Source organism: Pongo abelii, chromosome 1 (assembly GCF_028885655.2).
Source record: "Pongo abelii isolate AG06213 chromosome 1, NHGRI_mPonAbe1-v2.0_pri, whole genome shotgun sequence".
NCBI classification, from domain to species: Eukaryota; Metazoa; Chordata; class Mammalia; order Primates; family Hominidae; genus Pongo; species Pongo abelii.
In genome coordinates, this window is record NC_071985.2 from 39,872,076 (window position 1) to 39,887,834 (window position 15,759).

At 50.5% G+C, this 15,759-nt stretch overlaps 1 protein-coding gene across 2 annotated transcripts in view; it reads left to right on the forward strand.

Annotated features, from left to right (window-relative positions):
• LAMB3 (laminin subunit beta 3) overlaps positions 1–15,759 on the forward strand; it is a 38,347-nt gene that overhangs the window by 14,055 nt on the left and 8,533 nt on the right. For both annotated transcript variants that reach the window (XM_054521338.2, XM_063725445.1), the window contains exons 4-16: positions 341–455; positions 1,008–1,081; positions 4,336–4,527; positions 5,869–5,932; positions 6,222–6,415; positions 8,257–8,377; positions 9,142–9,330; positions 10,887–11,042; positions 11,498–11,694; positions 12,098–12,209; positions 13,053–13,431; positions 15,232–15,392; positions 15,507–15,727. In XM_054521338.2, coding sequence (XP_054377313.1) covers positions 341–455; positions 1,008–1,081; positions 4,336–4,527; positions 5,869–5,932; positions 6,222–6,415; positions 8,257–8,377; positions 9,142–9,330; positions 10,887–11,042; positions 11,498–11,694; positions 12,098–12,209; positions 13,053–13,431; positions 15,232–15,392; positions 15,507–15,727 — 2,175 coding nt within the window. The remainder of the gene's footprint in view (positions 1–340; positions 456–1,007; positions 1,082–4,335; positions 4,528–5,868; positions 5,933–6,221; positions 6,416–8,256; positions 8,378–9,141; positions 9,331–10,886; positions 11,043–11,497; positions 11,695–12,097; positions 12,210–13,052; positions 13,432–15,231; positions 15,393–15,506; positions 15,728–15,759) is intronic.

A 15,759-nucleotide genomic window follows, 5' to 3' on the forward strand; every position in this document is an offset into this window, starting at 1 on the left:
TTTTTTTTTTTTTGCCCTTGGCACTTTTCTCAAGTTTCTCTGCAAGGCAATATCATATACTCAAGTATTTTTTCCCACCTTGTACCTCTTCTCCATTCACACATCTATTCACCATTCACTTGCTATGTGTTAGGAGGGGCACAAAGGAATTAAAAGATGACCAATTAAAAGATGATCAATAGCCCTGTTTTAACAGATTAATCCTTCAAAGTGTATTAATAAAATTAGTGATTCCTAAGGGCAGGATTTCCACAGGGGAGATATGCTGGGATCTCAGGACGCAAGGGGGAATGCTATCAGGACCCCACCTCTGAGTGTCTGCTATGTCCCACTCCCACAGTGGCAGATGAAATGCTGCAAGTGTGACTCCAGGCAGCCTCACAACTACTACAGTCACCGAGTAGAGAATGTGGTTTCATCCTCCGGCCCCATGCGCTGGTGGCAGTCACAGAATGGTGAGCATTTGCCATCTACAGGAACTCAAACTGTACAGCCTCCACAGGATGAGGCGGATGGAAGATGCCCTATAACCCTTTGGGTTTCCCAGGCATTTTTTATGGTGGTGTCACATGGGTGATTGACAAGAAGAACCTTTCTGCCTCATATTTGGGATCTATTGGATGTTATGGTAGAAGAATTTATTGGAGGTGAAAGAAAGGGTATGAGGAGAGAGGAATGTCTTTATTTCCTTCCACTCAGTCTCAGTGGGTGGGCCTGCAGAATTAAACTTTGGGAACAAGTCTGTGTGGAACAGACAAGTTGAAACCCTCCAAAGTATTGAAGACATCAGGTGATGGTGGGAAGGAAACTTAGCTAAAAACAAATAGGATCTTGAATAGATAACATAAGCAGAAACATACCACTCCCCACTCCTCTCCAAGAGGGAGTTTGGAAATTCAAGTTTAGAGAGTTTCTGACTTCCTAGAGCTAGTCTAGTCCAGGGCTTTCTTCAGAGCTGGGGAAGTGGACAGTCTCTGGCTGACAGTTTCTACTTTTTGTCCTTCCAGATGTGAACCCTGTATCTCTGCAGCTGGACCTGGACAGGAGATTCCAGCTTCAGGAAGTCATGATGGAGTTCCAGGTGTGCCTCCTGGGGGTGGCAGTGGATAGGAGAGGGGCTCCTGGGCCATGAGGGTGCGGAGCCATGGAGGAGCACAGTGTCCTTGTCTCTCTGGGCTGGGGCAACACTCACCATGAGCCTATATCATGGTGACAGCAGAGGACTCGCTCCTGGGTGAAAAGTGGCACCTCCAGGCTCCCTGTCTTGGCCATGCAGTGGTTGCATATCCTCTTCCTCTCTCATTCTCCACCCTCAACCCATCTAATTAATTCAGCTCTGCCAAGTACCAATTCTACTGGGCCTGGTTGCTTGTTGTACAGTTGTGTATTCTTGGTATACTCTGTTTTAATAACTTGGCATATTAGATTGAGTTTAACAAGCAGCCAAGAACTTGCCTATCCAACTAACTGATGGATATTCCTTTGGAGCAGCTCTCTTGGTGGGCAATCTACTCATTCAGCGCCATTACTTCTCAAAGCACTTTCAGATTCTGCCTTTAGAACAGCCTTCTAGATACTTCCTTTGGAGGAAACATTTTCATTTAATTGCCATAGGTCAATTTTCTCTTTTCAGAGATGATCTGGTTTTATTCTTTCTACAGAAATAGTCAGATATTCAACGATCAAATTTGGTTAATAAGATTAAATGATTAGGAAGGGAGATATAATTTTCAGGAGTTAAAATGAGCTTGGAATAAAAAGTAATAGGACCTAATTTATTACATGACTGAAGAAGTTGGCTCTAAGAGCCTTGCCCCATCTAAAGGTCAAAAATATTTTGAGAAATGCCAGCATTGTTTGAATAAATGCCCGGTCTCTAAAGGTGGCAACTTTGAAGGGCAGCATATTCACTTGATGGACAGTGTTAAATAGTCTCCTCACCTTATCATCACTCACCTGTTCATTTATTTGTCAATTATTTGTGAGCACTTATTGAACATGGATTACATGTTAGGCTTGGTGTTGGATGTTAGGGATATAAAGATGAATAAAACCAAATCACAGTCTTCAAGCTGCTTTCACCATACATGGGGAAGTCAGTAGTGAGAAAGTGCAATGTGTGCTCTGATATTGGTAAGAAGAGGTGCTGGGATCCCAGAACGGGGCTCTCACGTGGTCTGTCTTGGGAGGGCTTGTCAGGGAGTGCACCCAGGGGAAGACGAACTTTCATAGACCAGTAATGGCCAGGTGAAGGGCAATGTTTATTCCAAGAAAACAGAACCATAAGCACAAAGGCCAGGAGGCAGGCAGCAAAAAGATGAGGTATATGATTGGGGTTGGGGGCAAGGGAATGCACACAGGGCCTGGAGGGTAAAATGTGCTTGGTGGCAAGAGGCAGGGATGTGGAGGGCTGAAGACTGCTGCGAGATGAGTTTCCAGGTATACACAGGGGGAGGGGAGCAGACCGAAGATTCACCATTCGTTCAACAAATATGTGCTAAACACTGATGTGTTAGGTGTTGGGGGTCCACCTGTGAACCACAGACAATAGGGGCTACAGCCTGGTTTACTCAGTCTCAACCAGGGGCACTATTTTGCCCTCTCCTCTCCCCCAGGGGATATCTGACAATTTCTGGAGACATTTTTGGTTGTCATAACTACGGGTATGTAATGATAACTGGTGGGTAGAAGTCAGGGATGCTATTCACCAGGCTACAGTGCACAGGACAGCTCCTAGGACTAAGATTTATCCAACTCAATACTTTAACAGTGAGAACGGTTGAGAAATCCTAGTCTCACAGGAAAAGAATAAAAAGCCAGAAACCAGCAAGTAAATAATTGGAAATCGTGGTGATGTTTCTGAAGGAAACAAGACGCTGAAATAGAAAATAATGGGGCAGGGTGGGGTGGGCCGGACATGAGCAGGAGAATGCACTTCAGTCAAGTATCAAAAGATCTGTACCAGGAAATGACGTTTAAGCTGAGAAAAAAAGATGAGAGGGAACCCATGAGTGGGAGGAGCATTCCAAGCAGAAAGACTGGATAAAGGCTCTGAGGATGGACTGAGCTTGGTTTAGGGCTTGAAGAGAGGAGGTGGCCTGCGAGGAGGCAGGGCCCAGGGAGCCTGGGGCCTCTTCACTCATGGTCAGAAGTTCAGATTTCATTCCAGAATAGTATTGGAGGATTTTTAGCAGAGGATTGACAAGGCCCATTTTATGTTTTAAGAAGATGACCAGCCTGGCCAACATGGCAAAACCCTGTCTCTGCTAAAAATATGATTAGCTGGGCGTGGTGGCTCACCCCTGTAATCTTAGCACTTTGGGAGGCCGAGGCGGGTGGATCACTTGAGGTCAGGAGTTCAAGACCAGCCTGGCCAATATGGTGAAACCCCATTTCTACTAAAAATACAAAAATTAGCAGGGCATGGTGGTGTGCGCCTGTAATTCCAGCTACTCAGGAGGCTGAGACATGAGAATCGCTGGAACCTAGGAGGCGGAGGTTGCAGTGAGCCGAGATCATACCACTGCACTCCAGCCTGAGTGACAGAGTGAGGCTCTGTCTCAAAACAAACAAACAAACAAACAAACAAACAAACAAAAAACAGAAGATATGACTGAGTAAGAGTGAATGTGGGGAAAGAGGAAATCAGATGAAGCTTCTAGAGAGATCAGGCAGGAGGGGACCCTGAAGCTGGAAAGACAGGCCTGGGCCTGGTTCAGTATCTGCTTTGGAGGCTGAGTTTATAGACCTGCAGTTCCAGGAAGTTGTTCAAGCTGGGAGCTGTCAGCATAAAGACCACATTTAAAGCCACCCAAAATGGATGAAATCATTTTGTAGGAAGGAGCAGGGACTCAATATGTCACGCTAAGGTGCTCAGATTATATCACGAGATCAGTGCAGACTGATTGAAGCTCTCACAGATCAGATAATCACCCAGGAAGAGCTCTCTGGTGAGTGGGGAACGTGGTTTGGAGGGCGAGGACAGAGGAGGCTGGACATGAGTTCCAGGAGAGAGACAGACACACACACACACACAGAGAGAGAGAGAGAGAGAGAATAAAAAATGGTCAACTGTGGGAAGTGTAGGAGCAGGGGAATGTCTAGCCTGGAAGCCTAGTGAGCTGAGCTAGGGATCACTCCTGGAAGGCAGATCCTGGGAGAAACTTCTGTGGCCTGTGGTATGCCAGGAGGTTTGGACCCGGATGCTCCGAGCCCACTTGCTCCCACTGGGCCCCCTTTCTCCCCACTTCACTGGAGGAGCCTGTCTCTTTGCTTGTGTCTCCATGGGGCACAGCCCCAGCGCCTCCCCTCTGCACACTGCCCCTGTCTCCACAGGGGCCCATGCCTGCCGGCATGCTGATTGAGCGCTCCTCAGACTTCGGTAAGACCTGGCGAGTGTACCAGTACCTGGCTGCCGACTGCACCTCCACCTTCCCTCGGGTCCGCCAGGGTCGGCCTCAGAGCTGGCAGGATGTTCGGTGCCAGTCCCTGCCCCAGAGGCCTAATGCACGCCTAAATGGGGGGAAGGTAGGTAGAGGGAATCCTGAAAAGTAGGCCTGGGGAGAAGTCCCTGATGTCCCACTGTTCACACAGCCACACGGACTCTCGAGAAGGGACGGAAACACCCTCGCCAGCTCCCCTTGCTGACTTTCCTGAATTCCCCCCAGTAATGACCCTTGTGGCCACCCTCAAAACATTTGCTGCTTATCCTCTTTGCTGAGGAGGGATATTTCAGCAACACCTTGGGGCCACCACATTACTCACCCCTGCCCTCTTCCACAGCTCCCTCCCCCGTGACTCATTGGCTCATCCCTCTAGTGGGAAGATGAAATCGACCCTACTTTGGTGTGAGGACTTTGGGATGGCTGGTTAGATGCAAGTGAGCCAATTACACAAATTTCATTTCACCTTGGTAGGGTTTAACACAAAAATAAACATTTTCAATTTAATCTATCCATCTAACCCAGTCTTAGCCCTTGGAGGGAATTCTGGTATAACCCAGAGCCCGAATTCTCCTGAGCTTAAACCCTGAGCTAGAAATAAGAACCTGCCTGAAGAAAAACTCAGAATGTTTCTCCCTAAGTCCTCCCAATGTGGGTCAAATTCTTTCATAACTGCTTTTCCACATCCCCTGGAAGAGGAGGCTGTAGTTTCTTTTCTCCTTTCCCTGGCTGAGACATAGGTGAGCCCTCAGAGCTGCTCTCATGTGGACCGACGCTCAGAGTGGGGCCCTCTATGCAGGCCATGCAACTCTTCCTTTGGGTTTAGCAGTTCCTCCTTGGTTATACCCTTAACCGAATCTATGTTAACCACATTCTTCACACACCAGATAAGAACGCAGGACTTCTTCCTAACTTGTGGAGGGCTGATGTGAAAACTCTTCCTCGGATATGTAGAAGATGAGTGGGTTTTTTTTTTAAATAAATCAAAAGCATAGTTGAAATTGGGATTGTCCAGAGTGCTGTGGTCACCCACATTCATGCATCCTTGGGTTTTAGATTTCTCACTCATTCTGAGTCATCAGAAAATTAGTATCTCCTAAACCCTCTTATGTAGATGATATATCTTACCATACTTTTTGACCCAGGGAACTCAGGAAATTCTTAGGATACTTATATTTTTAACTGGGGGTGGGGGGTACACACACACACACACACACACACACAACAACACATACACATATTTAGGGCCCAGTGATCATCTTTCTCCCCCATAGCAGATGACAAGCCTCATAGCCATGGTCTGTCTCAGGTTCCAGGTAACAAGGACTTCAAGTGTGAGGCATATAATGGAAAGGAAGGTTTCTTCTGAACTCGGGGCACACTATTTGTCTCTTCTTCAGCGCTTCTCTTTCCCTTCCCTCTGTAGGTCCAACTTAACCTTATGGATTTAGCATCCGGGATTCCAGCAACTCAAAGTCAAAAAATTCAAGGTCAGTGTGGCTACTCCTCTTGTCCATGGAACTATGGGTGGGAAAGAAAACAGAGTTGGAGTCCAGGTCATGGAAATTTCCTGGTCTTTCATGTTTTTGTCAACGTGGTTGGGGATCTAATACTTGCCCTGCTTGCCCCATAGGGATATTGTCTGTGGGATGCTATGGGATGATTGAGGTCTGGAGAGGATGGCCCATGGTATCACATATGAAGGAGACTCTATATGCCTCTAACTTCCTTTATTTTCCATTCTCCAACCCCTCTCTCCTTGCTGTTTGGCCCTCTCAGAGCTGGGGGAGATCACAAACTTGAGAGTCAATTTCACCAGGCTGGCCCCTGTGCCCCAAAGGGGCTACCACCCTCCCAGTGCCTACTATGCCGTGTCCCAGCTCCGTTTGCAGGGGAGCTGCTTCTGTCATGGCCATGCTGATCGCTGCGCACCCAAGCCTGGGGCCTCTGCAGGCCCCTCCACCGCTGTGCAGGTAACAGCCTAGGGTGGGAAGGGGAGAGGAAGGGGACAGGACCAGGGCAGACTACAGACATTCCTGGGGCTTCTGTAAAGCAGGAAGGGCGCTAAATCTAAGACTTGGGTATTTAATACTTCAGCAGCAACAACAAAAAATCTAAGTGGTTTTCATTCCAAAAATCAGAATCGTTTAGTACTTCTTTAGATCTGCTTCCTAATTTGAGATGATTTTCATTTCATTTACATAAGTGTGGAAATTGGGAGGGAGTTTAAGGCAATGATTCTCAACCCTCATTATGCATTATAATTTCACTGGGAGCTAAAAATGTTGTCCAGCCCTCCACCCTAAGATATTCTAATTTTATGATTGGTTTTTAAAGCTCCCAGGTGACTCGAATGTACTGCCAGGTCTGAGAGCCACTGGTTTAGGGATTTTAAAGTCTCATCTAGTGGTGAGATATGGGGCAGGGTGAGAGACCAATGTTTAGTACAGATGCTAAGTCTACCCTAGACCAGGCGGATTGGCTTCAGCAGGGATGGGGGTTGAGAAGTTCCAGTTTAACAAGTCCTCCCCTCCCAAGGGATTTTGCTGTGAAACCAAACTTGAGAACCACAGGTAGAGAAGAGAGAACCTTGAGCAAAGAAGCAGAGGGACCCAACATGGGAGCGTGACAGCTGTCCTAGATAGGGGGACAGGAGGAAATCATGTAAGATGGCCTGGGTGGGAAATAGAGGTGGCACAAGCCTTGTCATTCTTCTTTCCACTTCTGGGCCAACTTCTGCCTCAGGCTGCAGAGGTGTGCAGAGGGAGGCCAGCTCAGGGAGTGTGTCATCTGTCAGGGCCCATGAGACATACTCCTAGAACCCAAGGCTGAGTGACACGGAGGGAATACAACATGCTATGACATGACGAGGTGGGAGGGAGCCACCCAGCGCTGGTGGTCCTCAAATCTGGCTGTGCAGTGGAATCACCACTTTTAAAAGGTGCCACTGCCTGGGCCTCATCCCTGAGATTCAGACTGAATTGGGTCTGGACCTTGGCATTTTAAAAAATGCTCCCCAGGTGACACTGAGGTACAGCCAGTGTTGAGATCTATGGAATTAGAGGGACCAGGGAGGCCTTATGAGAGAGGTGCCATTCTAGCTGGAGCCTAGCTGGCAGGATTTTGTGGATGAATACAGAGAGAAGAGAATTCTAGGCAGAAGAAAAACCATTGCTAAAGGCGAAAAGGTGGAGAAAGTAGGGCTTGCAGAGGGAGCAGCTAGAAGTTCAGCTTGCTATGCTGTCAGCACGGCATGGGAGCTGAGAATGCAGCTAACATGATACAGGTCCTTGAATGCCAAGCTGAAGGTGTTGGGCTTAATTTGGAAGGCAATTAGCACACAATAGCTATTCTATTTTTATACCTTAATGAGTCTAGTGACAGTTCATCACAACAGCTCCATTAGCCAAACAACTGTAGTCATAGATTGTTGGAATAGAAATCTCCAGAGGGCCCCACCAGCTTCTGGATCCCACAGTTTGCCAAGGGTATCTGAGCACCTTCCAAGCGCTGCCTCTGACTGGGTGTCATGGGGGTGTCCAAGTGCAAGCAGCGAGCTTGCAAAAACCTCACTAGGGGAGCAGTGCGGGCACACGCACGTGCACACACACGTATGCTCATACATGCAGAACAATAGCAGACAGTTTCACAGGAGCTGGGTGAAGTCTGCGGCATTCAGAGGAAGCTTCCTGGAAGGGTTGGGATCTGAGCCAGATCCTGAGTGGTGTGCAGAGGGTCAGAGGGGAAAGGGCAGGTCCATCCCTGGGGCCCTTCTTTGTTGATTACTCCTGATGGCTGATGGTCCCCCTCCCAGGTCCACGATGTCTGTGTCTGCCAGCACAACACTGCCGGCCCAAATTGTGAACGCTGTGCACCCTTCTACAACAACAGGCCCTGGAGACCTGCAGAGGGCCAGGACGCCCATGAATGCCAAAGTAGGAGCTTTGGATCACCCCTCCCCTGTAGGGTCTGGGTCGAGTGCTGGCCCCTCTAGGCCTCAATGATCTCACCTGGGATGCAGGGGGATCCAGTCTTTCTTATGTAAATCTAAACCGAATTGCACCATTACAATTCAAGCTCTCCTGGCTCTGTGAAGATGGAGAGAGTATTTGGGTGACAGCCTCCCACTGTCCCCTGCTTCCTTCTCAGCCAAGCCTGGAGGGACCATGACTTGGCTGATGCTTCTGATTCCATGTGACTTTCATTGTATCCCCAGAGCCTGCTTCTTCTGGCCTCTCCAGTTGCTTTATCCTGTTTAGGACATATCTGGTTTTTCTATTGTCATTTTTCCTACTTCAAATGGCTCCCTAGAATCAGGCCCTTTGTTTACATAAATGAGGAAAACAGAGATTCTCATCCTGGAGACAGGCAGTGACCCAGGAGGAGACCAGTGTTGGCAGTGGGAGGGTTGGGGATAGAGCATTCAAAGGGCTCTTTCTTTGGCCCAACATGGCCACTGTTCTTGGGTTGATTCCAACAGTAGGAATCAGGAAGGCTGAGTTCTTATGCTCCTCTGCTTTCTTATTGGTCATGTAACCTTAAATAAGTTATACAAACCTCCCTTGGCCTCAGTTTCCCCACTTCCCTGCCTTGATCATCTTGCAGAGTTGTTACAGATGCCAATGAGCTTTTGTGGAGCATGCTCTGTAGATAGCAAAGGTGTGGGTCAGATGTCAGCCCTGGGACTCTCTTTTTCCAGGGTGCGACTGCAATGGGCACTCAGAGACATGTCACTTTGACCCCGCTGTGTTTGCCGCCAGCCAAGGGGCATATGGAGGTGTGTGTGACAATTGCCGGGACCACACCAAAGGCAAGAACTGTGAGCGGTGTCAGCTGCACTATTTCCGGAACCGGCGCCCGGGAGCTTCCATTCAGGAGACCTGCATCCGTGAGTAGAGGCTCTGGAGACCCAGAGTGTCATTTGTCTGTTACTCCCCATCTCCTCTGAGTACAACAGAGTACATGTTCCTGGGTACACCAAGGCCCTCAGGGAGCATGAAAACTTGGCTGTGAGTCAGGATTTGTGGGAGATTATTTTAATTTAGCTGAGTAGTACTGAGCAAGTCACTTAACCTCTCTGGACCATCAATCAGACAATCAATCAAGAGATGGGCTTTATTTGGGGCATAGGGAAGAAAAAAGTAAACATAAGATACAGTTTCTGCCATCAGGGAACATACACACTGTTTGGCAATATAAACTATACACACCTGAAGAAGAGGGATGAAAGCACGTTTTCCATATGTATATGATCGCCTTTACCATGTTGTAATGAGGTTTGTGATTTAATTTTCTATTTCTCCCAACATCGAGAACTCCTCCATGGCAAGGATTATTTCTCACATCCTCTAGCCCTAGTACACTGACTGGAAAATCACTGGTGCTCAGGGAGTGTTTGTGAATGTAATGGGAGGCAACAGGCAGAGGCAGCTTAACATGCCCACAAGAGCCAGCGACTTCATATAGGAGAGGGCTGCCTGGACTGAAGCAATCGGATTCGGGCAGGTTTAGTCAGAAAAGACTTTCTGGATGAAGGGGTCTTACATTTTGAAAGGTCTGAAAGAAGTCAGGGAGTGGGGGTTGGGGAAAGCTGAGTCACTTTCTGTTGATATTTGTTTCCGGGAAGAGTGAGACGGAACTGAGTTTGATCCCTGTGTCTTGCATAAACTTGTAATGAGAACTTGAATAAGTTATTTGACATATCTGAGCCTCAGTTTCCTCCTCTGTACAATGAGAATAATAATCTCCAGGATTATCATGAAGATTACATGAGGCAACATGTGAGAGTTCCCAGTTCAGTGGTTGGCACAGAGTAGTTGCTCAGTAAGTAAAGACAACAAAACCCCTTCTATAGTACTTAGCATGTGCCAAATATGCTCCCCCTGCTTTATGTTTACTCATTTCTTTCTCTCTCTCTCTCTTTTTTTTTTTTTAAATGGAGATGGAGTTTCGCTCCTGTTGCCCAGGCTGGAGTGCAATGGCGCCATCTCAGCTTACTGCAACCTCCGCCTCCCAGGTTCAAGTGATTCTTCTGCCTCAGCCTCCTGGTAGCTGGGATTACAGGCATGTGCCACCATGCCTGGCTAATTTTGTATTTTCAGTAGAGACAGGGTTTCACCATGTTGGTCAGGTTGGTCTCGAACTCCTGACCTCAGGTGATTCACCTGCCTCGGCCTCCCAAAGTGCTGGGATTACAGGCATGAGCCACTGCGCCCCGCCATTTACTCATTTATTTCTCATAAGAAGCCTATGAAGGCTGTATCATCATTTTTATTTTACAGACAAGGAAATTGAGGCACAGAGGGATTAAGTAACTTGACTAAGGCTGTGAAATTGAAATCCAGTGGTGGAACAAGGATTTGAACCTGGCAGCCTGGCTCCTGGAATCTGCTCTGAACTCTACTTTTCTTTGTTCCTACTGCGGTGGCTGCTGTTGTCTCTCAGCCTGCGAGTGTGATCCAGATGGGGCAGTGCCAGGGGCTCCCTGTGACCCAGTGACTGGGCAGTGTGTGTGCAAGGAGCATGTGCAGGGAGAGCGCTGCGACCTATGCAAGCCGGGCTTTACTGGACTCACCTACGCCAACCCGCAGGGCTGCCACCGTGAGTAGGGGGCTTGGCCCAGCATGACGTGGGGTGGGCTGCATGGGGCCACCAGACCCATGGCTTGCCCTGCTCACTGTGCTCTCCTCAGAGGAAATCCCACTGCAGGGTAGACAGAGGGGGTGAGCCCAGGCCTTTGCCAGGAGTCCAGACCTCTTGCCCTCTCACCCAGAGCCAGCTGCTGTGCCACTGACTTCCAGCAGGTGGCAGCACAGGTCCGAGTTGGAAGATGGGACTGAGTCAGCCAGATGGAGGGTGGGCAGGCAGGTGGCTAAGCTGCCAGGTGGCTGGAACTGGTAGGACAGCACAGGGGTCCTGTGAGTCAGCCATGTCATCTGCAGGGAAGGGCTCTGCCCAGTTCTTTTCCCAGGCGGGGCCCCTCCCTGGATGTGTGTCCTCTGGGGGTGAGTTTTTCATGGAACGTCTGCCTGAGCTCAGCAGCTCTCCTCCTGCAGGCTGTGACTGTAACATCCTGGGGTCCCGGAGGGACATGCCGTGTGACGAGGAGAGTGGGCGCTGCCTTTGTCTGCCCAACGTGGTGGGTCCCAAATGTGACCAGTGTGCTCCTTACCACTGGAAGCTGGCCAGCGGCCAGGGCTGTGAACCATGTGCCTGCGACCCGCACAACTCCCTCAGCCCACAGTGCAACGAGGTACGAAGTGAGGGTGGTCCGGGGGCCCCTCAGTGGGAGAGGGGTCCTGAGCATCAGCCTCTCTGCTGCCCCTCCATGCTGCCCTTCTAGGCCTCTTCTCTGTCAGACTGGGCGTCTTCTGTCCCCATTCTCATTTGGGGAAGTCACCAGATGTCCCTCCCTCTGTGGCTCTTGGCCGTCAGTAATACCATAAGCACCACACCTTCTGAAGGACCTATGCTGGGCCTTGACTTCAAGGCTCATCTCTGAGTGGGAGCCCTTGTTTTGTGGGCACAGCAGCTCTGGAGGTGGCCATGAGCCCTGGATTCTACCTGTGGACCAGGAATCTAGGACACAGTCCCTGACACCAGGGTAAGGCAGAGGCTGTGAGGCAGGGTCCACTGACGGTGCTCTCCCCACGCAGTTCACAGGGCAGTGCCCCTGTCGGGAAGGCTTTGGTGGCCTGACGTGCAGCGCTGCAGCCATCCGCCAGTGTCCAGACCGGACCTACGGAGACGCGGCCACAGGATGCCGAGGTGCATGCTCAAAGCCTGGGGGATGCTGAGGCTGTAGGGACCAAGCACACGGGTGGGCACGTGGTGGGGGCGTGTAGGTCTGCAGCAGGGCAGGACGTCCTGTACTGATGCGTGTGGTGTGGGCCTGGGCAGCCCTGTGAGTGCACACACTCCGGCCTGTTGGCGTGGCCTCCAAGCCCCTGAGGCAGGCCTATGCCCCGCTGTTCCTGCGTCCCCGTGACATGCTGGTTGCTTTGCTTCCCACTTCCCTGAGAGAGAGAGAGAGCATTTCCCAGAAGCCATCTCCAGGGCAGCAGCAAGGAGGGGAGGCTCTTTCTTCCCTCTTCATAGATGGAGGAAGTGAGTCCTGAAGGGGAAAGGGTGTCATTTCCCAGGGAGTCAGTTTGATGTCACTATAGGAGCACAGGCCTTGGAGTGTGCAGACCAGATTCTGGTCCCAGCTCTGCCCCTGCCTCACTGAGTAACTTTGAGGGAGCTGCTTCCCCTCTTTAGACTCGGTTTCCTCCTTTGAGGAAGAGGCATGCTGTACTTAACCTCTCTGTCCCTCAGTTGCCTCATCTAGAAAAAGTGGGAAAACAAGAGTGCTAATTCCCAGAGTGGTGTGAAGACCAAATGAGTTAATGTGTGTGTGCGACTTTAAGTGGTGCCTGGCACATGGTAGGTGCTAAGTAAGCGTTTGCTTTCACTGCAGCTGTTACCATGGTTTTTATTCTGGCTGTGACTTCTGTTATTCTAAGTCATGTAGAAAGAGCCTCAGGTCAGACCTCCTCTTCAGGGCTCTCCCTGACAGCTGCTTCTGTTTCCCTGACCCCTGTCTCTGACTGTCATTTTTCTTGGCCCTAGCCTGTGACTGTGATTTCCGGGGAACAGAGGGCCCGGGCTGCGACAAGGCATCGGGCCGCTGCCTCTGCCGCCCTGGCTTGACCGGGCCCCGCTGTGACCAGTGCCAGCGAGGCTACTGCAACCGCTACCCAGTGTGCGTGGCCTGTCACCCTTGCTTCCAGACCTATGATGCGGACCTCCGGGAGCAGGCCCTGCGCCTTGGTAGCCTCCGCAATGCCACCTCCAGTCTGTGGTCAGGGCCTGGGCTGGAGGACCGTGGCCTGGCATCCCGGATCCTAGATGCAAAGAGTAAGATTGAGCAGATCCGAGCAGTTCTCAGCAGCGCCACAGTCACAGAGCAGGAGGTGGCTCAGGTAGCCAGTGCCATCCTCTCCCTCAGGTAATTCCCTTTCCCTGCCAAGCATTTGGAAGAATTATGCTCCAGGGGTTCCTGTACCGGGCACACTGGTCTTTCCTTACATTTGTACAGCACATTACAGTTTAAAGGCATTTTCACAGTGCTCTCTTTCAACCATTGCAACAGTCCTGTGAGGTTGGTGTGGTTTTCCAGATGAGAAAACAGGCACAGATAGGTGATGTGACAGAGCCACATGACCACCGAAGGGCAGAGCTGGGACTCAGAACACAGTCCAGGAGCCCAAGCCTGGCGTTCTTTTAAGTGCCCGGTGCTGCCTGTGGGAGAGAGTCAGCTCTGGATTAGTCACCCTGGCGGAGGGCATCCGAGAGGCAGGGGCTCTAAAAATAACTCGCGTGTGGCTTTGGAAAGGAAGTGGTCCCGCCCACACCCCCATCCCACCAGCAGAGGTGCCTTCTTAGTGAGGTTCAGTTCTGGAAGCTTCTATAATCAGTTTGCATTCCCTGAGCACTGGCTTTCTGACTGTGCACAGAGCCATCCAGGTGTGTGAGTGGCAGGGAGGGAAAAGGCAGCCTGAGAAGAATGAAAATGGAGGCTCCGTGACTCACGATGTGCTAGAGCTGCTGGCTGGGGGCTCCGGGAGAGGAACTGAAGCCAGTATTGAAAACCAACCTTCCTTCCTTCCTTTCCTCCTTCCTTCCTTCCTTCCCTCCTTCCTTCCTTCTTTTCCTTCTTTTTTCCTTCCTTCCTTCCTTCTTTTCCTTCTTTTTTTCCTTCCTTCCTTCTTTTCCTTCTTTTTTCCTTCCTTCCTTCTTTCTTTCCTTCCTTCCTTCTTTCCTTCCTTCCTTCCTTCTTTTCCTTCTTTTTTCTTCCTTCCTTCCTTCTTTCCTTCTTTTCCTTCTTTTTTCCTTCCTTCCTTCCTTCCTTCCTCTCTCTCTTTCTCTCTTTCTTTCTTTCTCTTTACATAATTTTAGAGCATCTGTTATGAACCAAGCATTGTACAAGGCATCGGGGATATTGAAATTAGTATGACATAGTCTTTGCACACAAGAAGTTCGTATTGGGGAGAATGATGTGTAAATGGTAAACTATAATGTGATGCATGTTGTAATGTGTCATGGCAGGCTTCACAGAGGTGCCCTCTGACCTAAGTCTCAGATTCGGGCAGTCAGTCCACCAGGTTCAGTAGGTTGGAAACACAGGCATGGCGGGGCATTCCATGGAAGGGCGTTCTGTGCCTGATCAAAGCCTGGAGGTGGAGAATGTGAGGCTTGGAGGAGGGAGTTGGTGGTTGGGTTGGTGGAGCTGCAAAGGGCACAGGGAGAGAGGACTCTCCAAGAGCTCAGTGGCCAAGGGCCTGGGAGGTAGACTCTGAGCCTCCTTCAGGGGGGATGACCAGCTGGCAGCAGTGACGGGGTCTGGAGCTGACTGGGAGGTGTGGACTGTGGAAGAGATTTTGGAGCTGCAGCTGTACAGGCGGTAGCTGAAGCCAGCCCGTAGAGAGCGAAGGAGGAAGGCATCAGGGCATTGCTCCTCATGGAAGCCAGGAGCTGGAAGAGAGGGAGGAGAATTGGGAATGTTGGGTCATGGAAGTCAATGGAGGAGAGCTTTGTGGCTCCACCTGCACGTGGACAGAGAAAGGTTTTGCTGGCCGCCAAGCCTCTGTCCAGCGGAACCCCCTTAGCCTGTGGATTCTCCGTTCTGTTGCCTTTGCCCAAGGTCTCTGTTTGTTCTGACTCAGTAGCAGTTGCTCTAAGGGGATGGCTGCTTTGGGGAGGCAAAACTCCCTCCTATATTTTAGTGTAAGCTCCTCTCCCTTCTCAGGCGAACTCTCCAGGGCCTGCAGCCGGATCTGCCCCTAGAGGAGGAGACGTTGTCCCTTCTGAGAGACCTGGAGAGTCTGGACAGAAGCTTCAATGGTCTCCTCACTATGTATCAGAGGAAGAGGGAGCAGTTTGAAAAAATAAGCAGTGCTGATCCTTCAGGTGAGGAGAGGGGCACCCAGATAACCCCGGGCATGGGCACTGCCATGGTGGGCATGCCACCCCCTCTCCCTCCTGCTCCTCCTCCATCTCCATTCCCCACGCTTCTTGCCACAGGAGCCTTCCGGATGCTGACCACAGCCTACGAGCAGTCAGCCCAGGCGGCTCAGCAGGCCTCCGACAGCTCGCTCCTTTTGGACCAGCTCAGGGACAGCCGGAGAGAGGCAGAGAGGCTGGTGCAGCAGGCGGGAGGAGGAGGAGGCACCGGCAGCCCCAAGCTTGTGGCCCTGAGGCTGGAGATGTCTTCGTTGCCTGACCTGACACCCACCTTCAACAAGGTGACTTGGGGCATGGAGTCCCACTTCCTGGA